The sequence below is a fragment of the Neofelis nebulosa genome, chromosome X (genome assembly GCF_028018385.1).
Source record: "Neofelis nebulosa isolate mNeoNeb1 chromosome X, mNeoNeb1.pri, whole genome shotgun sequence".
In the NCBI taxonomy this organism is placed as follows: domain Eukaryota; kingdom Metazoa; phylum Chordata; class Mammalia; order Carnivora; family Felidae; genus Neofelis; species Neofelis nebulosa.
In genome coordinates, this window is record NC_080800.1 from 128,058,729 (window position 1) to 128,086,329 (window position 27,601).

The 27,601-nt window shown below is 37.9% G+C and overlaps 1 protein-coding gene across 5 annotated transcripts in view; it reads right to left on the reverse strand.

Annotated features, from left to right (window-relative positions):
- The window catches only part of TMLHE (trimethyllysine hydroxylase, epsilon), a 104,620-nt gene that overhangs the window by 32,900 nt on the left and 44,119 nt on the right, over positions 1–27,601 (reverse strand). For 4 of the 5 annotated variants that reach the window (XM_058713481.1, XM_058713478.1, XM_058713479.1 and 1 more), the window contains 3 exons: positions 23,299–23,578; positions 13,126–13,245; positions 3,119–3,355 (listed from right to left, as the gene is read on the reverse strand). In XM_058713481.1, the coding sequence (XP_058569464.1) occupies positions 3,119–3,355; positions 13,126–13,245; positions 23,299–23,578 (637 nt within the window). The remainder of the gene's footprint in view (positions 1–3,118; positions 3,356–13,125; positions 13,246–23,298; positions 23,579–27,601) is intronic. The other variant, XM_058713482.1, reaches the window with a different exon arrangement.

Here is a 27,601-nt window from a genome sequence, read left to right on the forward strand (position 1 = left end):
AGAAGATATTTGCAAATGACATATCAGGCAAAGGGTTAGTTTCCAAAATCTATAAAGAACTTATCAAACTCAACACCCAAAAAACAAATAATACAGTGAAGAAATGGGCAAAAGATATGAATAGACACTTCTCCAAAGAAGACATCCAGATGGCCAACCGACATGTGAAAAACTGCTCAACATCACTCATCATCAGGGAAATACAAATCAAAACTACAATGAGATACTACCTCACACCTGTCAGAATGGCTGACATTAACAACTCAGTCAACAACAGATGTTGGCGAGGATGGGGAGAAAGAGGATCTCTTTTGCACTGCTGGTGGGAATGCAAACTGGTGCAGCCACTCTGGAAAACAGTATGGAGGTTCCTCAAAAAAATTAAAAATAGAACTACCTTATGACACAGCAATTGCATTACTAGATATTTATCCAAGGGATTCAGGTATGCTGTTTTGAAGGGGCACATGCACTCTGATGTTTATAGCAGCACTATCAACAATAGCCAAAGTATGGAAGGAGCCCAAATGTTCAATGATGGATAAATGGATAAAGAAGATGTGGTATGTGCATATATATATATATATATATATATATATATATATATATATAAAGAAGATGTGGTATGTGCGTATATATATATATACGCACACACAATGGAGTATTATTCGACAATCAAAAAGAATAAAATCTTGCCATTTGCAACTATGTGGATGGAACTAGAGGGTAGTATGCTAAGCGAAATGAGACAGTCAGAGAAAGACAAATATATAACTTCACTCATATGAGGACTTTAAGATATAAAACAGATGAACATAAGGGAAGGGAAGCAAAAATATAAAAACAGGGAAGGGGACAAAACATAAGAGACTCTTAAATATGGGAAAAAAACCAGAGGGTTACTGGAAAGGTTCTGGGAGGGTGGATGGGCTAAATGGGTAAGGGGCATTAAGGGATCTACTCCTGAAATCATTGTTGCACTATATGCTAGCTAACTTGGATGTAAATTTAAAAAAAAATAAAGAAAAAAATTAGTATAAACTTGCACTAGCTGAGACAGTGTGGAACTGTCATAAGGATCCACCAATACATAATGGAATCAAATAGAGGTCCCAGAGACAAACCCCCATTTACATGGCCATTTGATTTTTGACAGAGTTGCAAAGGCAATTCAATGAGGCTACAACACCTGGATACCTATATGTAAAAACTATGAACTTCTACCTATACCTCACCACATAGAAAAAATTAATTTGAGATAGATCACAGATTTAAATGTAAAAATAAAACTATAGTACTTTTAGAAAGCATAGGAGAATGTCATCATGTCATAGGGGTAGTTAAAGATTTCTTATGCAGGTCATAGAAACAATGTTAAAGAAAAAAATAATCAATTATATTTTATTAAAATTAAAATTCTCTCCCCATTAAAAGACACTGTTAAAAAATAAATAGGTAAGTTACAGCATAGAAAATAATATTCCTAAAACATATATTCAGTAAGAAATAGTGACCAGCATATATAAAGAACTACAGCTCAATAATGAAAAGACAACTCAATGAAAAAATGGGCAAAAGATTTAACCAGATATTTCAGAAGATATATAAATGGCCAATAAGCACATGGAAAGATGCTCAACATCATCAGTCATCAAAAAAATGCAAATTAAATCCCAAAGAGATAACCACCATAATGGCTAAAACTAATGGGACTGACAACAGCAAGTAGTGGCAAGGATGTGGAGCAGCTACAATCCTCATACACTGCTGATGACAATATAAAATCAAACAACTACTTTAGTAAAAGTTTTGGCAGTTACTTATGAAACTAAACACTCACCTACTCTATGACGCAGTATTCCACTTGTAGCTATTGACCTGAGTGGAATGAAGACACATATCTACAAAAATACTTTTCTATGAATGCTCATGGCAGTTTTATTCATAATAACCCCAAATTAGAAACAGCCCAGGTGTTTGTTAATAAAAGCATTTATTCTATGGTATGAATTTCTAGAACAGGCCAAACTAATCAATGGTGGCAAAAATCAAAACCATGATCTCCTCTGGGGTGGCTGTGCAGGGTTGAACTAGGAAAGAGTATAAGGGACTTTCTGCAGTGACAGGAACATTCTATATCTTGATAGGTGTTTGGTTTACATAGGTATATGCATTTGTCCAAATTCAGCAAGTGTATATTTGATATTTTAAAACATAATTTTATGTAAGTTTTATTTCAAAATTAAAAATTTGTAAACAAATATTGAACTTTACTTAAAGATATAAATGCTGAAGCATTTAGGGGGACATGTAGTCATATCTGCAATGTACTTTGACATGCATCAAAAATGAGATTAATAGATAGATAGGCAGGCAGATAGGCAGATAGATAAGAAAACAAACATGTAGCAATACCCTCCTGGTAGAATCTAGGTGGTGGGTCTATGGGTTTTACTGTAAATGCTTACAACTTTTCTATATGTTTAAAAATGTTTCTCGTCAAATGTTGGAAAAAATACTGATTACCTGCTCACTGTTCTAAGCAACGGGGATACAAGAGATGACTAAGAGAGAGTTTTCTAGAGGAGGTTATCCGATGGCAGTGAATTAGTATTTATGCAGTTCCTATTAAAATCCAGGGGCAAAGGCAGGAGAAACAGTTTATTTTTATATTTACAACTGGGTGTGGAGGAGCAGACTGAAATGAGTGGAGATGATGGGTTCAATTCTGAATATGATGTGCTTTATGATGTTATAAGATACCTAAGTGGCACTATCTAGTAGACTGTTGGATATACAGGTCAGGGGATTTGCATAAATGTGGGCTACAGACAAGTGTGGTCATGATGCCTTTGGGTACTCTAGCTGTTTGGTCACTGAGCACAATTTAATCACTTTTTTGATTTTAATAATGTTTTCATTTTAAAATCTAGTATTCTTTACCTGTTGGCCTATTTATTATTCCATGGGAAGTATAATAACAGAAATTGTTAATAAAGAGACTTAAAATAGCAAGATTAAAATGTGGTCAGTATAAGGATTTTAGGGATTTTCATTACATTTGAAGGCTAATAATGGGTAAGTACATTACAGTAGGGGATAGTTCTTTGGTGCTCACCTGATCAAATACAGCTCTTTATTCCATGGGTAGGTATTTAAGACTGGCCCAACCCCAATCATGTGGTTGTGACATTCGCCAACATTTTCAATATATTCATGCCTCAGTGGCACTTTGGTGAGGAGCTCAAATTCCTCAGGTGCCTTTTGAAGTACCTGATCTGCTGCATAGAATCCATCTACCAGCAGTGTCCTGCCACCTGTTCCTTCATGCTTAAGACAGTGAAACACTTGAATGCTGAAAAGGGAAAAAATTAAAGTCTTCTGTTCAGTGGAGAAAAGAGAACATATCAAAATTTTAGAAAATTATATATGAAATAATTACTGAATCTACTTGTGTCATTTTCATTTCCTAACTATCTTTCCATATAGCCAGTTGTACTTTTTTGTGCTTTGAAATACTAATACTATTACAGGTTTCTTCTAAACATATTCAATATGAATTAAAGCCTATATGTGACAGACCCTGGAAATACAGACATGAATAAGATACAGTCTCTGTTTTAAAGAAGCCCGAAATTAAAAAAAAAATATATCAAAAATAAACATTAAAAATTATAAAAACTCAAAAATAAACATTAAAAGATTTTTTAAAAATCTCAAAAATAAACATTAAAAAGTTTTTTATCTCAAAAAATAAACATTAAAAAAATTTAAAAAATAAAAAATAAAGAAGCCTGTAGTTTAGTAGGAAAAGATGAAGCATAGAAATATCAATAAGATTATGATAGGAAGTGTAATACAGTTATATAAAAGATATAGAGGGGCCACAAAAAAAGGACATTTTTTACAAGGTATATTCAAGGAAGAGAGCAAGAAGTGTATATCAGCATAGAACAGAGAATCACAAAAGGCTTTTAAACTGGGAAGCTCTATGGTCACATTAACATTTTTAAGACTTGATTAGGATGATAGTATGGGAGATGGACTTGTGGGAAGCAAGATGACAAAAAATGTAGAGAACAACTTGATGACTGAAATAGACAAAAATACTGAGGGCTTGAGCTTAAGGAAAGGTGTAGAAAAGACACACCAAAGAGATACTATAGTAGTAGATTTGATGACTAATTAAATGTGGTGGACAAAGAACAAGCAAAAATCTAGAATGACTTCAGGTTTTTCACTTGAGTTAACTTGTCATATGCAAAGATGGAGAATTGTAGTTGGATTATAATGAGGGAGTGTGAGGGGTTGAAGTTCAGTTTAGGGGCCATGTTGAAATAGTTGAGTCATTTGTGGCTGAAAATGTTAACAGGGAAAGGAAAGGTGACTTAATGGGCTAGAAAGCTCAACTAGAATTCCCAAATTAACAAGGGGAAGATAAAATTAATAAAAATTTAGTAAAATAATAAACATAAAAGTAAATAACAAAGTAAAATAAGTAATAAATATGAATGCAGATAGAAGGAATAAAACCGGGTCAAGAGAAGAAGATGGCGGCGTAGGAGGACGCTGGGCTCTCCGCGCGTCGTGCTGATCACTTAGATTCCACCTACACCTGCCTAAAGAACCCAGAAAACCGCCAGAGGATTAGCAGAACGGAGTCTCCAGAGCAAAGCGCAGACGAGAGGCCCACGGAAGAGGGGAGGAAGGGCGGCGAGGCGGTGCGCGCTCCACGGACTGGCGGGAGGGAGCCGGGGCGGAGGGGCGGCTCGCCGGCCAAGCGGAGCCCCCGAGTCGGGCTGGCAAAAGCGGAGGGGCCGGACGGACTGTGCTCTGACAGCAAGCGCGACTTAGCGTCTGGGAGGTCAGAAGTTAACAGCTCTGCTCAGAAAGCGGGAAGGCTGGAAGACAAAGGGAGGGAGAGTTGCTGAGCCCCCGGAGGACAGAGCTATTTGGCAGGGAACAAACGCACTCGCCAGCGCCATCTCCCTCGCCCATCCCCCAGCCAAAATCCCAAAGGGAACCAGTTCCTGCCAGGGAACTTGCTGGCTCCGCGCAAACACCCAACTCTGTGCTTCTGCGGAGCCAAAACTCCGGCAGCGGATCTGACTCCCTCCCGCTGCCACAGGGCCCCTCCTGAAGTGGATCACCTAAGGAGGAGCGAGCTAAGCCTGCCCCTCCTGCCCCCGTGCAACTTGCCTCCCCACCCCAGCTAATACGCCAGATCCCCAGCACCACAAACCTGGCAGTGTGCAAGTAGCCCAGACGGGCCACCCCACCCCACAGGGAATCCCGCCCCTAGGAGAGGGGAAGAGAAGGCACACACCAGTCTGACTGTGGCCCCAGCGGTGGGCTGGGGGCAGACATCAGGGTTGACTGCGGCCCTGCCCACCAACTCCAGTTATACACCACAGCACAGGGGAAGTGCCCTGCAGGCCCCCACCACTCCAGGGACTATCCGAAATGACCAAACGGAAGACTTCCCCTCAGAAGAATCTCCAGGAAATAACAACAGCTAATGAACTGATCAAAAAGGATTTAAATAATGTAACAGAAAGTGAATTTAGAATAATAGTCATAAAATTAATCGCTGAGCTTGAAAACAGTATAGAGGACAGCAGAGAATCTCTTGCTACAGAGATCAAGGGACTAAGGAGCAGTCACGAGGAGCTGAAAAACGCTTTAAACGAAATGCAAAACAAAATGGAAACCACGACGGCTCGGAATGAAGAGGCAGAGGAGAGAATAGGTGAACTAGAAGATAAAGTTATGGAAAAAGAGGAAGCTGAGAGAAAGAGAGATAAAAAAATCCAGGAGTATGAGGGGAAAATTAGAGAACTAAGTGATACACTAAAAAGAAATAATATACGCATAATTGGTATCCCAGAGGAGGAAGAGAGAGGGAAAGGTGCTGAAGGGGTACTTGAAGAAATTATAGCTGAGAACTTCCCTGAACTGGGGAAGGAAAAAGGCATTGAAATCCAAGAGGCACAGAGAACTCCCTTCAGACGTAACTTGAATCGATCTTCTGCACGACATATCATAGTGAAACTGGCAAAATACAAGGATAAAGAGAAAATTCTGAAAGCAGCAAGGGATAAACGTGCCCTCACATATAAAGGGAGACCTATAAGACTCGTGACTGATCTCTCCTTTGAAACTTGGCAGGCCAGAAAGGCTTGGCACGATATCTTCAGTGTGCTAAACAGAAAAAATATGCAGCCAAGAATCCTTTATCCAGCAAGTCTGTCATTTAGAATAGAAGGAGAGATAAAGGTCTTCCCAAACAAACAAAAACTGAAGGAATTGGTCACCACGAAACCAGCCCTACAAGAGATCCTAAGGGGGATCCTGTGAGACAAAGTACCAGAGACATCACTACAAGCATAAAACATACAGACATCACAATGACTCTAAACCCATATCTTTCAATAATAACACTGAATGTAAATGGATTAAATGTGCCAAGCAAAAGACATAGGGTATCAGAATGGATAAAAAAAACAAGACCCATCTATTTGCTGTCTACAAGAGACTCATTTTAGATCTGAGGACACCTTTAGATTGAGAGTGAGGGGATGGAGAACTATTTATCATGCTACTGGAAGCCAAAAGAAAGCTGGAGTAGCCATACTTATATCAGACAAACTAGACTTTAAATTAAAGGCTGTAACAAGAGATGAAGAAGGGCATTATATAATAATTACAGGGTCTATCCATCAGGAAGAGCTAACAATTATAAATGTCTATGCGCCGAATACCGGAGCCCCCAGATATATAAAACAATTACTCATAAACATAAGCAACCTTATTGATAAGAATGTGGTCATTGCAGGGGACTTTAACACCCCACTTACAGAAATGGATAGATCATCTAGACACACGGTCAATAAAGAAACAAGGGCCCTGAATGACACATTGGATCAGATGGACTTGACAGATATATTTAGAACTCTGCATCCCAAAGCAACAGAATATACTTTCTTCTCTAGTGCACACGGAACATTCTCCAAGATAGATCACATACTGGGTCACAAAACAGCCCTTCATAAGTATACAAAAATTGAAATCATACCATGCATACTTTCAGACCACAATGCTATGAAGCTTGACATCAACCACAGGAAAAAGTCTGGAAAACCTCCAAAAGCATAGGTTAAAGAACACCCTACTAAAGAATGAGTGGGTCAACCAGGCAATTAGAGAAGAAATTAAAAAATATATGGAAACAAACGAAAATGAAAATACAACAATCCAAACGCTTTGGGATGCAGCGAAGGCAGTCCTGAGAGGAAAATACATTACAATCCAGGCCTATCTCAAGAAACAAGAAAAATCCCAAATACAAAATTTAACAGCACACCTAAAGGAAATAGAAGCAGAACAGCAAAGGCAGCCTAAACCCAGCAGAAGAAGAGAAATAATAAAGATCAGAGCAGAAATAAACAATATAGAATCTAAAAAAACTGTAGAGCAGATCAACGAAACCAAGAGTTGGTTTTTTGAAAAAATAAACAAAATTGACAAACCTCTAGCCAGGCTTCTCAAAAACAAAAGGGAGAGGACCCAAATAGATAAAATAATGAATTAAAATGGAATTATTACAACCAATCCCTCAGAAATACAAGCAATTATCCGGGAATACTATGAAAAATTATATGGCAACAAACTGGACAACCTGGAAGAAATGGACAAATTCCTTAGCACCACATACTTCCAAAACTCAATCAGGAGGAAATAGAAAGCTTGAACGGACCCATAACCAGCGAAGAAATTGAATCAGTCATCAAAAATCTCCCAACAAATAAGAGTCCAGGACCAGATGGCTTCCCAGGGGAGTTCTACCAGATGTTTAAAGCAGAGATAATACCGATCCTTCTCAAGCTATTCCAAGAAATAGAAAGTGAAGGAAAACTTCCAGACTCATTCTATGAAGCCAGTATTACTTGATTCCTAAACCAGACAGAGACCCAGTAAAACAAGAGAACTACAGGCCAATATCCCTGATGAATATGGATGCAAAAATTCTCAATAAGATACTAGCAAATCGAATTCAACAGCATATAAAAAGAGTTATTCACCATGATCAAGTGGGATTCATTCCTGGGATGCAGGGCTGGTTCAACATTCGCAAATCAATCAATGTGATACATCACATTAATGAAAGAAAAGAAAAGAACCATATGATCCTGTCAACCGAAGCAGAAAAGGCCTTTGACAAAATTCAGTAACCTTTCTTAATAAAAACCCTCGAGAAAGTCGGGATAGAAGGAACATACTTAAAGATCATAAAAGCCATTTATGAAAAGCCCACAGCTAACATCATCCTCAATGGGGAACAACTGAGAGCTTTTTCCCTGAGATCAGGAACACGACAGGGATGCCCACTCTCTCCGCTGTTGTTTAACATAGTGTTAGAAGTTCTAGCATCAGCAATCAGACAACAAAAGGAAATCAAAGGCATCCAAACTGGCAAAGATGAAGTCAAGCTTTCGCTTTTTGCAGGTGACATGATATTATACATGGAAAATCCGATAGACTCCACCAAAAGTCTGCTAGAACTGATACATGAATTCAGCAAAGTTGCAGGATACAAAATCAATGTACAGAAATCAGTTGCATTCTTATACACTAACAATGAAGCAACAGAAAGACAAATAAAGAAACTGATCCCATTCACAATTGCACCAAGAAGCATAAAATACCTAGGAATAAATCTAACCAAAGATGTAAAAGATCTGTATGCTGAAAACTATAGAAAGCTTATGAAGGTAATTGAAGAAGATATAAAGAAATGGAAAGACATTCCCTGCTCATGGATTGGAAGAATAAATATTGTCAAAATGTCAATACTACCCAAAGCTATCTACACATTCAATGCGATCCCAATCAAAATTGCACCAGCATTTTTCTCGAAGCTAGAACAAGCAATTCTAAAATTCATATGGAACCACAAAAGGCCCCGAATAGCCAAAGTAATTTTGAAGAAGAAGACCAAAGCAGGAGGCATCACAATCTCAGACTTTAGCCTCTACTACAAAGCTGTAATCATCAAGACAGCATGGTATTGGCACAAAAACAGACACATAGACCAATGGGATAGAATAGAAACTCCAGAACTAGACCCACAAACGTATGGCCAACTCATCTTTGACAAAGCAGGAAAGAACATCCAATGGAAAAAAGACAGTCTCTTTAACAAATGGTGCTGGGAGAACTGGACAGCAACATGCAGAAGGTTGAAACTAGACCACTTTCTTTTTTTTTAACATTTTTTTTATTTTTTTATTTTTGGGACAGAGAGAGACAGAGCATGAATGGGGGAGGGGCAGAGAGAGAGGGAGACACAGAATCGGAAACAGGCTCCAGGCTCCGAGCCATCAGCCCAGAGCCTGACGCGGGGCTCGAACTCACGGACCGCGAGATCGTGACCTGGCTGAAGTCGGACGCTTAACCGACTGCGCCACCCAGGCACCCCGAAACTAGACCACTTTCTGACACCATTCACAAAAATAAACTCAAAATGGATAAAGGACCTGAATGTGAGACAGGAAACCATCAAAACCCTAGAGGAGAAAGCAGGAAAAGACCTCTCTGACCTCAGCCGTAGCAATCTCTTACTCGACACATCCCCAAAGGCAAGAGAATTAAAAGCAAAAGTGAATTACTGGGACCTTATGAAGATAAAAAGCTTCTGCACAGCAAAGGAAACAACCAACAAAACTAAAAGGCAACCAACGGAATGGGAAAAGATATTTGCAAATGACATATCGGACAAAGGGCTAGTATCCAAAATCTATAAAGAGCTCACCAAACTCCACACCCGAAAAACAAATAACCCAGTGAAGAAATGGGCAGAAAACATGAATAGACACTTCTCTAAAGAAGACATCCGGATGGCCAACAGGCACATGAAAAGATGCTCAACGTCGCTCCTCATCAGGGAAATACAAATCAAAACCACACCCAGATATCACCTCACGCCAGTCAGAGTGGCCAAAATGAACAAATCAGGAGAGTATAGATGCTGGAGAGGATGTGGAGAAACGGGAACCCTCTTGCACTGTTGGTGGGAATGCAAATTGGTGCAGCCATTCTGGAAAGCAGTGTGGAGGTTCCTCAGAAAATTAAAAATAGACCTACCCTATGACCCAGGAATAGCACTGCTAGGAATTTACCCAAGGGATACAGGAGTACTGATGCATAGGGGCACTTGTACCCCAATGTTTAGAGCAGCACTCTCAACAATAGCCAAATTATGGAAAGAGCCTAAATGTCCATCAACTGATGAATGGATAAAGAAATTGTGGTTTATATACACAATGGAGTACTACATGGCAATGAGAAAGAACGAAATATGGCCTTTTGTAGCAACGTGGATGGAACTGGAGAGTGTGATGCTAAGTGAAAAAGCCATACAGAGAAAGACAGATTCCATATGTTTTCACTCTTATGTGGATCCTGAGAAACTTAACAGAAACCCATGGAAGAGGGGAAGGGAAAAAAAAAAAAAAGAGGTTAGAGTGGGAGAGAGCCAAAGCATAAGAGACTCTTAAAAACTGAGAACAAACTGAGGGTTGATGGGGGGTGGGAGGAAGGGGAGGGTGGGTGATGGGTATTGAGGAGGGCACCTTTTGGGATGAGCACTGGGTGTTGTATGGAAACCAATTTAACAATAAATTTCATATACTGAAAAAAAAGAAGGAATAAAATCAAGGAGAATCTAATATAAACACAATTAAAATGAGAAAGGTTAGGGGTGCCTGGGTGGCTCAGTCGGATAAGGGTCCAACTTCGGCTCAGGTCATGATCTCATGGTTCATGTGTTCGAGCCCTGCGTCAGGCTCTGTGCTGATGGCTCAGAGCCTGGAGCCTGCTTCGGATTCTGTGTCTCCTCTCTCTCTGTGCCTTCTCCACTCATTCTCTCTCTCTCTCTCTCTCTCTCTCTCAAAAATAAATAAATATTTTAAAAAATCAAATGAGAGAGTTCAGTTCTGGTTTTTGAGCTTTCTGTGAAACATCTAGGTCAAGATTGTTTAGTAGCTAGTTGAAGTTATTTAACTCAGAAGAGAGGTGGATTTTGTAGTTGTCGGTAGGTGATAGCCAAAGCCAAGATCATGGAAGAAGTCATTTAGAGAGATCATTTCAAGTAAGAAATGGACCGAGGAAAAAAAGGCAGCACAGGATGCTGAGGAAAAGTGGTCAGATATAGGAGGAAAACTAAAAAAAGAAAGGATATTTAAGAAGAGGTAGTGGTTAATGGCATTCGCCAGGGGTCAAGTAAGATGTAGACTGAAAGGTACACACTGGGTTTGGCAACAAGTTTCTGGTGACTTTGGAGAGAGTGATTTTAATTGGGAGGGGGTTGGATGAACTAGCGACTATGAATTTGAGGAGTGAATGGGAAATGAAAATAAAAAGATATTGAAGGTAGATGATTCTTTTAATAAGTTTAGATGTGAAGGGGAGGAATAAGGCAGGGCTGTAACTTGAGGGAGACAGAGTCCAAAGAAGATACGAGAAGCTGATAGGAAGGATTCAATAGGTATGAAAAGGGTGAATATGTAGGAGAGAGAAATCTCCAAGGAGGCCGGAAAATATGAGATCCAGAGCAAAGGTAGCTTCAGAAAGGACAAGGCATATAACAATGTTGATGATGATGATGACAATGGCTAAAGTGATAATAATCATAGCTAGCATTTCATGACCACTTAATATGTTTCAGGCGGTATGCCGAGTGCTTTAAATACATTATGTAATTTAATCCCTGAGCAATACTAATGAATAGGTTTTATTACTAGTTTCATTTTACCAATGAGGAAACTGAGGCACAGAGAAGTTATTTGTCCAAAATCAGAAAGCTAACATATGTGCCAGCTGGGATGCAGATCCAGATCTGTTGACGGCATGGCCTGAACTCTCAACCACTCTTACTATACTGCTAATGTACTTGGTCCTTGTCATTGAATAGAAAGGGTTAAATTAAAGGCACAGACAACTAACTGCTTATCTTTGGTAGTGAGTTGCTCAAATTTGAGAAAAGGGTTTTTCAGTATTTGAATGTCAACCTCTGTCTAGTTGTTTCTCATCCCATTTCCTCTTTCTTCCTTCTGCACCCCCTAGAATGAGGATGCAGGCTGTTGGGATCTTCATATATTGATAACATTGACAAGGACCCTCTAAAAGCTGCTTTATTCTTCCTCTCCTGAACCAAATATTCTTAAGTTCCAAACTCTTTAAGAAAATCTATGTAGCCACAATCAATTGCATGTTATCACCCGCCCATATGCTCTTTATAAATGCGTATGTACACTCACTTTAGTAGTATCTTTGTGCCTCAGGCTTATCATCTATATATGCAGGAGCAAGATCAATAACAACAAAATAACAACTACAAAGTTACCTCTAATAAGTGGCAAATAGTAGATAAGTTCAGTATGGTATTTATTCATCATGTCACATAATTATCATTTTATTTTTGTGGTGAGAACATTTAAGATCTACTCTCTGTTAGCTACAATGATAATCAGATTACAATATATAACCACTATACACTTTAAATTTATATAATGTTTTATATCAACTATTAATTTATATAATGTTTTATGTCAACTATATATCAATAAAGGGGAAAAAGTATGGTATATCTTTGGCTCAGCAACTTCTGATTCTATGTGAAAAATTTTTCATTAATTCCTCCTCTGCACCTTCTTATAAATTGGATTCAAATTCCTGTTAACACCACCCAAAGCAGCTGTGTCTAGAATATTGACCTCTTTGCAATATAACTAAATATAAGAAAACTGTGCAATTCCAAAATTAATGGTTAGGCAATACTTTTTTATGTTATTTGTAATTACTTTGACAAAATGTAAATTAAGCAAAATTAAGATCCACTTATGTAGTAAGGTGTATTTTCAATCATTTCAAAAAACTTATTCTTGTAAGTTCTAAGACTGAGCAAGGGTATTTAAAAATGACCATGTTGCTGAGAGAATAAAAAGAAATAGTCATAAACGTCAGCAGCAGATATGATATTGGTTCAAATAGAAGGAAAATGATTAAGAAATTATTCAAGACCATCACATGTAAAGATCCTAATATGGAAAATTCGAATCCACTTACCCACAGGGCTCCTGAAAATAGGCAGTGTCAGTGTGCCGATCCAAAGCCAGCTTGGTGTATGCCGTGTCACCCCTGGAGAAGTCTGAAGTGAAATACCACATCCTCCCATAGATGGTTTCTCTGTCAATGAAATGAAGAAAGACTTTTAACTATTTGAAATTTTTAATTTTGTCTTTTACAACTCTAATAACTCCTTTAGTTATTCACAAATAACATTAGTTTTTTGGCTCCAGATTTCTGTCCGTAAGGTGTAGATGACATTTGAACACACCGCCAGTCTTAACAATTCTGTAACTGATTAATATTTTAGGAAGTTGGGGGGAAAACTGAAAGAACAGTTGATCCTTGACCAACACAGGTTTGAACTGCATGGATCCACTCGTACATGGATGTTTTTTCAATAAATACATTATTGTAAATATATTTTCTCTTCCTTATGGTTTTCTTTTTTTTTTTCAAAAAATTTCTTAATGTTTATTTATTTTTGAGAAAGAGAGAGTGCAAGTGGGGAAGGAGCAGACAGAGAGGGAGACACAGAATCCGAAGCAGGCTCCAGGCTCTGAGCTGTCAGCACAGAGCCTGACGTGGGGCTCAAACCCATGAACTGTGAGATCATGACCTGAGCCAAAGTCGGATGCTTAACCAAATGAGCCACCCAAGCTCCCCATGATTTTCTTATTAACATTTTATTTTCTCTAGCTTCCTTTATTGTAAGAATACAGTATATAATACGTATAACATATAGAATATGTGTTAATTGTTATTGGTAAAGCTTCGGGTCAACAGTAAGCTGTTAGCAGTTAAGTTTTTGGGGAGTCAAAAAGTTACACATGAATTTTCAACGTGTGGCGTGGGTGGGGGGGTCAGTTCCCCTAAGCCCCTGCATTGTTCAAGGGTCAACTGTATATTGTAGTTTCAAAGCTTAGGGAACCATTCCTCTTTGTTTATATGCCCACTTTTAATACCTTTCACATTCAAGGTTCTTTCCTATGCTCACTTTCCTTACATAGAAAAAGATGTCTTTATGCAGATGCTTTTAGAAGTGGTTAATGTAGGTCCTCACCCATCTTTTGGACAGGGAGGAATAAGAAAAAGAGAAGATAGTTTCTGTTAGCAAGTATTTAGTGAGATGCTGTATCACTGTTGCTGTATCTTTCCTTGAGATATACATCATGGGTTTTGATTTTACAATTATTTTCCTGGTGGCTCACATCTGACCAAAGGTCACTTTAATTCTTTACTTTTCAGTGTTCGTCTTATTTTCTGAACCCTCAAAGGCCAAACAGGAAACATCCTTTCTCATGGACTATAATCCCTAAAGCCCTCTCAATTTATTTACAGCACAGGTTCATTTACTTGAAAGTTCTTAAAATGTGTTTATAACTAAATGGTTCAAAATGTTGATTATGCTGTACAAGGATAGGGCAAATGACCCAGCACACTATCTGCTACATAATGAGCTATATCTAGCCCTTATCAAGTAAAAGGAAAGTACTAATTATAACAAAGTATGTTTACATCACATTTAATACTACACAAGATCAATCCAAGTACTACATAGAAATGCAGACTGGCAAGTGGAAACCACACTGTATTTAGGATCAGGAAGCCTGACCTATCTGAATTCTAGTATTTTTAAATTAATTACTGAATTGTTATTAGTGAACATATTCTGGTAGCACTGTTATATATACATCACACTATTTTTTTAATTTTTAAATTAAAAATTTAATTAAAAATTTAAATTTAAATTTAATTTAAATTCCAGCTAGTTAACATACAGTGTAATATTAGTTTTAGGTGTACACTAGAGTGATTCAACACTTCCATACAACACCCACAGCTCATGATGACAAGTGAACTCCTTAATCGCCACCACCTATTTAACCCTTCCCCCTTCACCTCCCGTCTGGTAACCATCAGTTTGTTCTCTAGAGTTTTTTTCTTCGTTTGCCTCTCTCTCTTTTTACACCTTTGCTCATTCGTTTTGTTTCTTAAATTCCACATATAAGTAAAGTCATATGGCATTTGTCTTTCTCTGACTGACTTATTTAGCTTAGTATTACACTCTCTAATTCCATGCATGTCATTACAAATGGCATGATTTCATTCTTTTTTTAAATTTAAATTCAAGTTAACATACAGTGTAGTCTTGGCTTCAAGAGTAGAACCCAGTGATTCATCACTTGCATATGACACCCAGTGCTCATCCCAGAAAGGGCCCTCCTTAATGCCCATCATCCATTTAACCCATCCCTCCACCCACCTCCCCTCCACCAACCCTCAGTTTGTTCTCTATAGTTAAGCGTGTATTTCTTGGTTTGCCTATCTTTTCCCCCTATGTTCACCTGTTTTGTTTCTTAAATTCCACGTATGAGTGAAATCATATGGTATCTTTCTCTGACTTATTTCGTTTAGCATAAAACACTCTAGCCCCATCCATGTCATTGCAAATGGCAAGATTTCATTCTTTCTGATGGCTGAGTAATATCCCATTGTACATACATACCACATCGTTATCCATTCATAAGTTGATGGACATTTGGGGTCTTTCCATAATTTGGCTATATTGGTAATGCTGTTATAAACATCAGGGTGCATGTGTCCCTTTGAGTCAGTGTTTTTTATCCTTTGGGTAAATACCTAGCAGTGCAATTGCTGGGTCATAGGGTAGTTCTATTTTTAATTTTTTCGAGGAACCTCCATACTGTTTTCCAGAGTGCCTGTACCAGTTTGCATTCCCACCAACAGTGCAAAAGCGTTCTTCTTTCTCTGTATTCTCACCAACATTTGTTGTTTCATGTGTTGTTAGTTTCATCCATTCATTCCAACAGATGTGAAGTGATATCTCATTGTAGTTTTGATTTGCATTTCCCTGTTGATGAGTGATGTTGAGCAATTTTTCAAGTCTCTGTTAGCCAGCTGCACGTTTGCTTTGGAAAAATGTCTACTCATGTCTTCTGCCCATTTCTTGACAAGATTATTTGGTTTTTGTGTGTTGAGCTTGATAAGTTCTTTCTACATTTTTGATACTAACCCCTGATCAGAAATGCCATTTGCAAATATCTTGTCCCATTCTGAACACTGCCTTTTAGTTTTGTTGATCATTTCCTTCACTGTGCAGAAGCTTTTTATCTTGATGAAGTCACAATAGTTCATTTTTGCTTTCATTTCCCTTGCCTCTGGAGACATGTCTAGTAAGAAGTTCCTATGGCTGAGGTCAAAGAAGTTGCTGCCTCTGTTCTTCTGTAGGATTTTGATGGTTTTCCTGTCTTACATTGAAGTCTTTCATCTATTTTGAATTTATTTTTGTGTATGGTATAAGAAAGTGGTCCAGTTTTATTCTTCTGCATGTTGCCGTCCAGTTTTCCCAACACTATTTGTTGAGGAGACTGTCTTTTTCTCATCTTTCCTGCTTTGTTGAAGATTAATTGACCATAGAGATGTGGGTTACTTTCTGGGTTTTGTATTCTGTTCTATTGATCTATGTGTTTGTTTTTGTGCCATTACTATACTGTCATGATCACCACAGCTTTGTAATAGAACTTGAAGTCCAGAATTATGATGCCTCCAGCTTTGCTTTTCTTTTTTAAGATTGCTTTCTAATCCCAATAGCTTTGGCTATTTGGGATCTTTTGTGGTTCCATAAAAATTTTAGGATTGTTTGTTCTAGCTCTGTGAAAGATGCTAGTGGTATTTTGATAGGGATTGCATTAAAGGTGTGTAATATAGACATTTTAACAATATTTGTTCTTCCAATCCTTAAGCATGGGATGTTTTTCCATTTCTTTGTGTCATCTTCAATTTCTTTCACCAGTGTTTCCTAGTTTTCAGAATAGAGATCTTTTACCTCTTTGGGTAGGCTTGTTCCTAGGTATCTTACCTTTTTTTGTGTGTGCAATTTTAAATGGGATTGATTCCTTGATTTCTCTTTCTGTTGCTTCATTATTGGAGTATAGAAATGTAACACATTTCTGTATGTTGATTTTATATCCTGTCACTTTACTGAACTTGTGTATCAGTTTTAGCAAATTTTTTGGTGGACTCTTCTGGGTTTTCTATAATAGAGTATCAGGTCATCTGCAAATAGTGAAAGTTTGACTTCTTCCTTGTCTATTTGGATGCCTTTTATTTTTTTATGTTTTCTGATTGCTGAAGCTAAGACTTCCAGTATTATGTTAAGTAACAGTGGTGAGATTGGACATACCTATCTTGTTTCTGACCATAGAGGAAAAGCTCTCAGTTTTTCCCTATTGACGATATTTGCTCTGGGTTTTTCATATATGGCTTTTATTATGTTGAGGTATGTTCCCTCTATCCCTACTTTGTTGAGGTTTTTTTTTTTATTTATCACGAATTGATATTGTATTTTGTCAAATGCTTTCTCTGCATCTAATGAGAGGGTCATATGGTTCTTATCCTATCTTTTATTAATGTGGTGTCATGTTCATTTATTTGTAAACACTGAACCACCCCTGAAGCCTAGGCATAAATCCCACTTGACCATGGTGAATGATTCTTTTAATGTACTGTAGGATTCGATTTGCTAGTAGTTTGTTGAGAATTTTTGCATCCATATTCATCAGGGAAATTTGCCTGTAGTTCTGTTTTTTAGTGGAGTCTTTGGTTTTGGAATCAGGGTAATGCCAGTCTTACAGAATGAGTTTGGAAGTTTTCCTTCCATTTCTATCTTTTGGAACAGTTTGAAAAGAATAGGTTTTAACCCTTCTTTAAATGAATGTTAGATTTCACCCGTGAAGCCATCTGGCCCTGGACTTTTGTTTGTTGGGAGATTTATTACTGATTCAATTTCTTTTCTGATTATCAGTCTGTTCAAGTTTTCTATTTCTTCCTGTTTCAGTTTTGGTTGTTTATGTTTCTAGGAATTAATCCATTTCTTACAGGTTGTCCAATTTGTTGGCATATGGTTTTTCATAATATTTTCTTATAATTGTATTTATGTGGTGTTGGTTGTTATTTCTCCTCCCTAATTTTGATTTAATTTATGTGAGACCAATCTATTTTCTTTTGATAAGACTCGCTAAGTGTGGGGAATAAGTTTTGGAATTCCCTGAGCTTGTACCAGTGGGTTAACAAGGCTTACAATGAAAGCATCCAAGATTAGGCAAATAGGGCGAAAGTGCTCCCAGCATAGAACAAAACAGAAAGCTGCTGTCACAGGACTTAAGGTCCAGAATAGGTAAACAGGTAAACAGGGCTATAGACTGCAGCACGGTGAAATTGCCCAGAGCGGAGCTAATTAGCAAAAGAAAAGTGCCTTGTTGATCCTAAGGTAGCCTGCTCTATCTCTCTTATCCCGTAGGCAAGCTAAGATAAACAGACGTGGCGCCTTGTGCCTGCTGTAAACCATCTGCTTGGCACCGTGAGTTTGTTTTGTATTGACCCAAACCCCTAACACTGCACATCTTTGAGACCCCTTTTCTATCACACACGAGTTAATGTTTACTGTTTCATTGTCTCTTTCTGCACGTCCATCACGTTTGTAAGCCTTCTGATCCTAATAAAAACTGAGCAAGGACCCTTATTCGAGGCTCTTGTCACCTCCCGGACATTAGCCTCTCTCATATTCAATTCTGCATCCACTCTCTTGCTGGACAAGAGAGAACTCCAGACTCAAAGTCTGCAACAGCTAGGGGGTTATCAATTTTATTAATTTTTTCAAAAAATCAGCTCCTGGTTTCACTGATCTGTTCTACTGTTTTGTTTTGTTTTGTTTTTTAGTTTCTATATCATTTATTTCTGGTCTAATCTTTATTATGTCCCTTTATCTGCTGGCTTTAGGCTTCATTTGTTGTTGTTTTATTGCTGCTTTAGGTGTAAGTTTAGGTTGTTTGAGATTTTTCTTGCTTCTTGATGTAGGCTTGTATTGCTATATATTTCCTTCTTAGGACCACTTTTGCTGAGTTCCAAAGATTTTAGAGCATCATGTTTTCATTTTTCATTTGTTTCCATGTATTTTTAAATTTCTTCTTTGATTTCCTGGTTAACCCACTCATTGTTTAGTAGCATGCTGTTTAACCCTCATGTGTTTGTGGTCTTTCCAATTTTTTTCTTGTGGCTGACTTCAAGTTTCATAGTGTTGTGGTCATAAAACATACATGGTATGATAAAAGTATTTTTGTACTTGTTGAGGTCTGTTTTTTGACCTAGTAAGTGGTCTATTCTGGAGAATGTCCCATGTGCATTTGAAAAAACTGTATTGTGCTGCTTTGGGATGAAATGTTCTGAATATATCTATTAAGTCCATCTGGTCCAGTGTGTCATTCAAAGCCATTGTTTCCTTGTTGATTTTTTGCTTAATTTGTCCATTGGTGTAAGTGGGGTGTTAAAGTCCCCTACTATTATTGTATTATTATCAATTAGTTCCTTTATATATGCTATTGTTTATATATTTGCATGCTTCAAGTTGGGGGCATAAATATTTATGATTGTTATATCTTTCTATGGGATAGTCACCTTTATTTTGATATAGTGCCCTTCTTCATTTCTTCTTACAAAGACTTGTTTAAAATCAAGTTTGTCTCATAGAAGTTTGGCTATTATGGCTTTCTTTTGATGTCCATTTGCATGATAAATATTTCTCATGTTCAATCTGCAGATGTCTTTAGGTCTAAAATGAATCTCTTATATGTAGCATGCAGATGTGTCTTCTTTTCTTATCCATTCTGACACCCTATGTCTTTTGATTGGAGTGTTTAGTCCACTTACATTCAGAGTGATTACTTATAGATCTGTACTCAATACCATTTTATTACTTGCTTTGTCATTGTGGAGATTTTCTTTGATCCTTTGTTGTCCTTGTCAATTTTGTTCTCTCCTTTCCACTCAAAGAGCCCTCTTTAATATTTCTTGCAGGGTTGGTTTAATGATCACTAACTCCTTTAGTTTTTGTTTGTCTGGGAAAGTCTTTATCTCTCCTCATATTCTGAATGATAGCCTTGCTGGATAGAGTATTCTTGGCTGCAGGTTTTTCCCATTCAGTACTTTGAACAAATCATGCCATTCCCTCTGGCCTGCCAAATTTCTGTTGAGAAATCTCCAGCTAGCCTTATGGGTCTTCCCTTATAAGTTAGGGACTTCTTTTGTCTTGTTGCTTTTGGGATTTTTTTATCATTATGTTTTGCAAATTTAACTACAATATATCTTGCTGGCCTGCTTTTTTTTTTCATTTTTATGGGAGTTCTCTGTGCCTCCTGATTCTGGATGTCTCTTTCCTTCTCCAGATTAGAGAAGTGTTCAGCCATTATTTCCTCAAATAAATCTTCCCCCTTTCTCTCTCTTCTTCTGGGACCCCTATGATACAAATAGTATTACATTTAATGGAGTCACTGAGTTCCCTAAGTCTATTCTTGTGATCTATCACTCTTCTCTCTTTTGTTCAAATTCATTATTTTCCATAATTCTATCTTGTATATTACTTATTCATTCTTCTGCTTCTTCCATCCTTGTGGTCATTACAACCAGTTGGCTTTGAATCTCAGTTATCACATTTTTCATTTCTGATGGATTGTTTTTTAATTCTTTTATTTTGTGGTAAGGGTCTCCCTGATGTCTCCCATACTTTTCCAACCAGCAAGTATCTTTATGATTGTTGCTTTAAATTCTCCATCAGGCATATTAAATTATGTCTGTCTGTTTCAATTAGACCCCTGGCCATGACCTCTTCTTGTTCTTTCTTTGGAGATGAGTTCTTGTCTTGGCATTCTGTCTAGGTCTCTGTCTTCTTCTTTGTGTTAGAAAAGTCTGTTAGTTTCTGCTCCTGAGTGTAAATGGCTGTATGAAGAGGTCATATAGCATCCAGAGCCTGGTGCTTTAGGGAGTGTCTTTGACGTGTGTTGTGTGATTCTGCTGCTGTGTTTTGGCTGCTCTATCCCTCAGGTCAGTTCCTGCAGAGGCTCTTCTTGCATGCAGTAGGGAGTGTTTGCACCTTAGCCAAAGTGTGGTGCATTTTAACTAGGTGTGCTCTGGTCTGCTTGTTAAAAGGGACCTGATGCTACTTCCACTAGAACTGAAGCCTTGAACAACTCTCTGGTTGGGAGACATGGTGTGGGCAGGGGTTTGTGCTGATCTTCTGGGGAAGGGGCCTGCTGTGTTGGTCCTAGGCACACTTGCCCGAGAAAAGCAGTACCAGCAGCACAAAGTGTGACTTCGTGTAAGCAGGTTAGTCAGTTTGTGTTGGCACTGTGCTATTTTCCTGAAGTTGGTTTATGCTGAGGGGCGAGGGAGGAAAATTGTGCCAGCCCGCTCCTTTGTCCCTGTAGAAGGGAGTCCATGCTTCCTGCTCTGAGAAAAGCACCCCCAGAGGAGCAAATAATTTCCCGTTGTGTGTCCTATGTGTTTTTCAGATCACCATTTTAACACTGTCTCTGGGTCATATGCCTGCTTGGAGCAGCACAGTATACTCTGGGATCTATCTCAGCCAAGCCTGCTGACTTTTAGAACTCCAAAATTTAGGGACCTGCTGTGGCAGGGGCCTGTGCTGGTCCTCTGGGAAAGGGTTTGCCACACTGAAATGGATACAGTTTGACATGGAAGGGTGGGTGTACCAGAGCACGTGGGTGTGGGATTTGGAGCAAGAAGGCTAAACAGCTAATTTCCCGGTTAGCTACCCTCTGCAGGTATCTCTATGCCTATGCCGAGGGGTGGGAGAGGAAAATGGTGTCGTCTTTTGTCCTCAGAAAGGCAATTTCACCTCTCACAGATGTGCTCCAAGAAGAGTGAACAGTCTCTTCTCGTGTGCCTTACTTAGTAGTTCCTCATATCGAGCCATCTATCCCCAGGTTGTTTGCCTGCCTTCTCTCTAGGAGTCAGGCAGTGTCCTCAGGTTTCTATCCCAGTCAAGTCTGGGGACCTCTAAAATTCCAGTCTTTGAGCCCCATTGACTGCAAAAACTCATGAAAATCAGCCCCTCTTGTTTTCCCGGCCAATGGCTTTGCAGAAGTGATCTCCTTGTGCTTATCCCTGTGTGCTCCACTCTCTCTCACCTTTCTCTGCAACCAGGGCTCTCTTTCTCCCACAGCACCTACAGTACGTTTCTCCCCCAAATTGCGTCTCTGCACTTCCTACCTTCCTTGATGTGGCCTCTTCTCTCCCCCTAGTTGTAGTTTGTTCTATAACTCCTCAGGTCAATTTCTTGGGTATTAAGAATGATTTGAGGGGCACCTGAGTGGCTCAGTCGGTTGAGCGTCTGACTTCAGCTCAGGTCATGCTCTCATGGTCTGTGAGTTCTAGCCCTGCATCGGGCTCTGTGCTGTCAGTTCAGAGCCTGGAGCCTGCTTCAGATTCTGTGTCTCCCTCTCTCTCTGCCCCTCCCCTGCTCATGCTCTGTCTCTCTCTGTCAAAAATAAATAAACATTAAAAAAATTTAAAAAAAAGAATGATTTGATAGTTATCTATCTGTGTTTGAGGGACAAGGCAAAGCTAGGGTCCTCCTAGTACACCACCATCTCAGCTCTACCCCAAATCCCAGTTCTACTACCTACTAGCAGAACAATACTGGGCAAGCCACCTACTTAATATATGTGGGTCTCAAGTGGCTCAGCAGAACAGGAGACAAAATATACACTTATCATGATTTCTATAATGACCAAAAGAAAATAATGGTGTAAATTTGTTGGTTACATGCTATATTGTGTAAGGCAGTATTATTAACAACTAGTCTCTGAATCAAGCCTTAGCAATCATAGTAGGTCAAAACTGGATGATCTTTAGACACCATTTTATTCAATCCTCTAATTGTTCAGATGGGAAAATCAAGGCCAAGGGGGTAGAGGTGGAGGTGGAGAGTACAGGTGTGAGTGTAATGGAGTTGCCTATGTTCACACAATCCCCTGATAGTGGAACTCAGAATACTACCTGATTCTCTTTATCCAAAGTTAGTCCTCCTCCTAGTGTACTATGGTACTTGTCACTTTGAGGACCACTAAGCTGAAAAATTTTACAGTGACTTTGAAGTCTTCATCATATTTAACATGTAAGTGTCTTTAGAGATTAGAAATCTGGGCCTCAAATAAAGCACTATAAATGGGAATCACTTTATTCAGACCACAAAATATTCATGATTAAAAACAAGGTGACCATACCCTGTTGTTATTTTACTGGTATTAATGCTCTGGAAATTATTACTATAGATATTAGAAACTAATAAGTTACCTGATCAAGCTGATCCTTTCAGCCAACTTCTCTGTGTGTTCTTGAGTGGGAGGGACATTTTCTACAAATGCAATTCCATACAGCAGAAAATTTTGCAGAAAGTTCTTTAATCCATCATTTGTTTCTAGGAAGCTCTGGAAATCTACAGATGGAACTTGGGCTTGCTGGTAGATTTCAGCATTCCATAAGATTCTAGGCTGGATGACCTTTTGTTTCTGCCCTTCATAGCTGTTTTTCACCAGCCAATCCAAATCATATTTAGTCACATGTCCATCTGGCCCTTTTAAGGGAAAAATAAAAGACATTAAAATAATAGTTATAAGTACTGCCAATAATTTACTGGTTAAGAATGTTATTTTTAGCAACCAATTACCCAGTGCTATATTGTTTATGGAACAAAATTAAAACAAGTGCCTAGAATGTTCCTGAGAACAGAAATATTTGTAGGTTGAGTAGTATGAATTAATAAGTGAATGAATGAACAAATACATCTTACCAACTAGAATGGACTAAATGAATTAGGGTAGTTTGACCTAATGATATGACATCAATATAACAGGATAATGATTTCATAAGTGACTTTGCCCACTGTGCCAAAAAAAACCCCAAAAAGTAAAAAAAAAAATCCCCCCCCCCAAATGCTTTAGAAAATCTTCAGGATATGCAAAGGGTATAGCAAGGGGAGTAAAAGGCTTTGCTGGCATCTTATCTTTTCTCTTACTTCTTTTTACTTCTCTTTCTCTGTCTCTGTTTCTGTTTGGCTTCCCACCCCATGACAATAAAAGTATCATAAAGAATTTGTAAAGCATAAAACATATGAGAAAGATTTTAAAAATTACCTATATTTACCATTCTACCATGCAGATGAAACCACTGTTAACAGCCTGGCATCATTCCTTCCACTTTTTTCCCATGTACCCTGCCTTTGTAACTTAATATTTTAAGAGTGATTTTATCAATAAAAATTTAAATCTTTGGGGCACCTGGGTGGCTCAGTCAGTTGAGCATCCAGCTCTTGATTTTGGCTCAGGACATGATCTCATTCATGCTAATGGGATTGATCCCAGGACAGACTCTGTGCTGGCAGTGTGCAGACTACTTGGGATTCTCTCTCTCTTCCCCTCCTTTGCTTGTGCTCTTTCTCACAAAATAAATGAATAAACATTTAAAAAATTTTAAATCTTCATCCTATGATTGTTTCATAAATTCATAGACTCTTAACTATAGAGAAGAAACTGATGGTTCCCAGAAGGGAGGTGGGTGGAGGGATGGGTGAATAGGTCATGGGGATTAAGAGGGCACTTGTGATGAGCACCGGGTGTTTTATGGAAGCGCTGAATCACTAAATTCTACACCAGAAACTAATATTACACTTTTATGTGAACTAACTGGGATAAAAATAAAACTTAAAAAATGAAATCTTTATAAAAATTCTTATAATTTGCAGAATATGGACTACCAAGATTTACCTAACCAATTTTCTCTGGAGCATGTAGGGTTTTTTTCTTTCATTTCCTTATTATTTAATAGTGACATCCTTGTTTATAATTCTGATACTTTTCTTAAAATAGGAACACAGAAGGTGGAATTGTTAAATCTCAAGATCTAAACTTTTACGAGTCTTGATGCATTTAAGTTACTTTATTAGAAAGTCTACCAATTTCAGAGTGCCCGGGTGGCTTAGTCAGTTAAGCGTCCAACTCTTTATTTTGGCTCAGGTTATGATCTTACAGTTTGTGAGATTAAGCCCCGCATTGGGCCCTGCACTGACAGTGTGGTGCCTGCTTGTGATTCTCTCTCTCCGTCTTTCTCTGCCCCTGCCCTGCTCCTGCTCTTTCTCTCTCAAAATAAATATTTAAAAAATGTTCCCACAGTATTTTAAAAAAGTATACCAATTTTCATTCTCTACAGCAATATATATGCACCTATCAAAATAGAGTATGCTTATTTTTTAAAGATAGTTTTTCCAATTTGGTAGGTAAAGCTCTTATTGTAATAAGTTTAATTTATTCATTTACTAATAAGGCTAATAAGAACATTTGTTAGACATTTATATTTGTTAGACATACATCTTTTATTTTTATTTTTAAATTATTATTACTTTATTTCAAGTTTTTATTTAAATTCGTTAATTAACATATAATGTAATATTGGTTTCAGGAGCAGAATTTAGTGATCCATCACTTACATACAACACCCAGTGCTCATTGCAATAAGTGCTCTCCTTAATGTCCATTACCCATTTAACCTATCCCCCCATCCACCTCCCCTCCAGCAACCCTCAGTTTGTTGTCTATAGTTAGCAATCTAGCTCTTGGTTTGTTTTTCTCTCTTTTTCCCTTTGCTTATTTATTTTGTTTCTTAATTTTCACATATGAGTGAAATCGTATGGTATTTGTCTTTCTCTGTCTACTTATTTCATTTAGCATAATACTCTCTAGCTCCATCTGTATCATTGCAAATGGCAAGATTTCATTCTTTCTGATGGCTGAGTAATATTCCAGTGTGTGTGTGTGTGTGTGTGTGTGTGTATACACATCTTCTTTGTCCATTCATCAGTCAATGGGCATTTGAGGTCTTTCCATAATTTGGCTATTGTTGATAGTGCTGCTGTAAACATTGGGATGCATGTGTCCCTTCAAGTCAGTATTTTTGTGTCCTTTGGGTAAATTCCTAAGTGCAAATGCTGGGTCATAGGGTAGTTCTATTTTTAATTTTTTTGAGGAACCTCCATACTGTTTTCCAGAGTGGCTGCACCAGTTTGCATTCCCACCAACAGTGTAAGAAGGTTCCCCTTTCTCCACATCCTCGCCAGTACCTGTTGTTTCTTGTGTTGTTGATTTTAGCCATTCTGACAGGTGTGAGGTGGTATCTCATTGTAGTCTTGATTTGCATCTCCCTGATGATGAGTGATGTTCAGCATCTTTTCATGTGTCTGTTAGCCATCTGTATAGACATATTTTTTAAATGCAAGGGTTACCAAACTATGGCCCACAGGCCAAATCTGCCTGGCAGTTGTCTTTATCATACCTGTTTTGGAACACATGATACTCACTTGGTTACATATTCAGTATGTCTACTTTCACCCTACTACTGAAGAATTGAATAGCTGAACAGTTGTGACAGAGACTGTACAGCTAGCAAAACCTAGAAGTTTTTACTATCTGGCCTTTTACAGAATATTTGCTGACTCATGCTTTAACGATCTGCCTGTTTACTTCTTTCTCACATTTTTCTACTGAAATACTAATGCTTTTCTTTACAAACTGGCAATAAAATACCTTATACATTAATAGGTTTTCAGTCTCTGTAATGCATGTTGCAAATGTTTTGCATAGAAATAAACCTTTCTATGGCATGGATTTGGTTTTTTTTACTATAGAGAAATCAGTAGTCAAAAGTATTGATTGTAAATATTGTTTCCTCCAAAGCTTTTTTCTTTTCACTTTTTATTTTGAAATAATTATAGATTCACAGGAAGTTGCAAAGAAATGCTTTTATTCAGTAAATAAACTCAGTAGTTGCAGGATACAAAATTAATATACAGAAATCTATTGTGTATCTATACATTAATAATAAAGTAGCAGAAAGAAAAGTTAAGAAAACAATCCCATTTACAATTGAACTGAAAAGAATGAAATACTTAGGAATCAATTTATCCAATGAGATGAAAGGCCTATACCGTGAAAAGTATGAGACATGAATGAAAGAAATTGAACAACAACAACAAAAAATGGAAAGTAATCCAATACTCATGGATTGGAAGAATTAATATTGTTAAAATGTCGATACTACCCAAACAATCTACAGATTCAATGTAATCCCTATCAAAATACCAACAGTATTTTTCACAGAACTAGAACAAATAATCCTAAAGTTTGTATGAAACCACAAAAGACCCTGAATAGCCAAAGTAATCCTGAGAAAGAAGAGCAAAACTGGAGGTATCACAATCCCAGATTTCAAGATATACTACAAATTTGTAATAATCAAAACAGTGTGGTACTGGCACAAAATAGACACTTAGATCAATGGAACAGAATAGAGAGTCCAGAAATAAGCTCATGAATATATGGTTAATTAATCTTCAACAAAGGAGGCAAGAATATGCAATGGGAAAAGGACAGTTTCTTTAACAAATGATGTTGGGAAAATTGGAGAGCAACGTGCAAAAAAATGAAACTGGACCACTTTCTTACACCATACACACACACACACACACACACACACATGCACACACACACACCAAACTCAGGATGGATTAAAGACCTAAATGTAAGACCTGAAACCATAAAAATCCTAG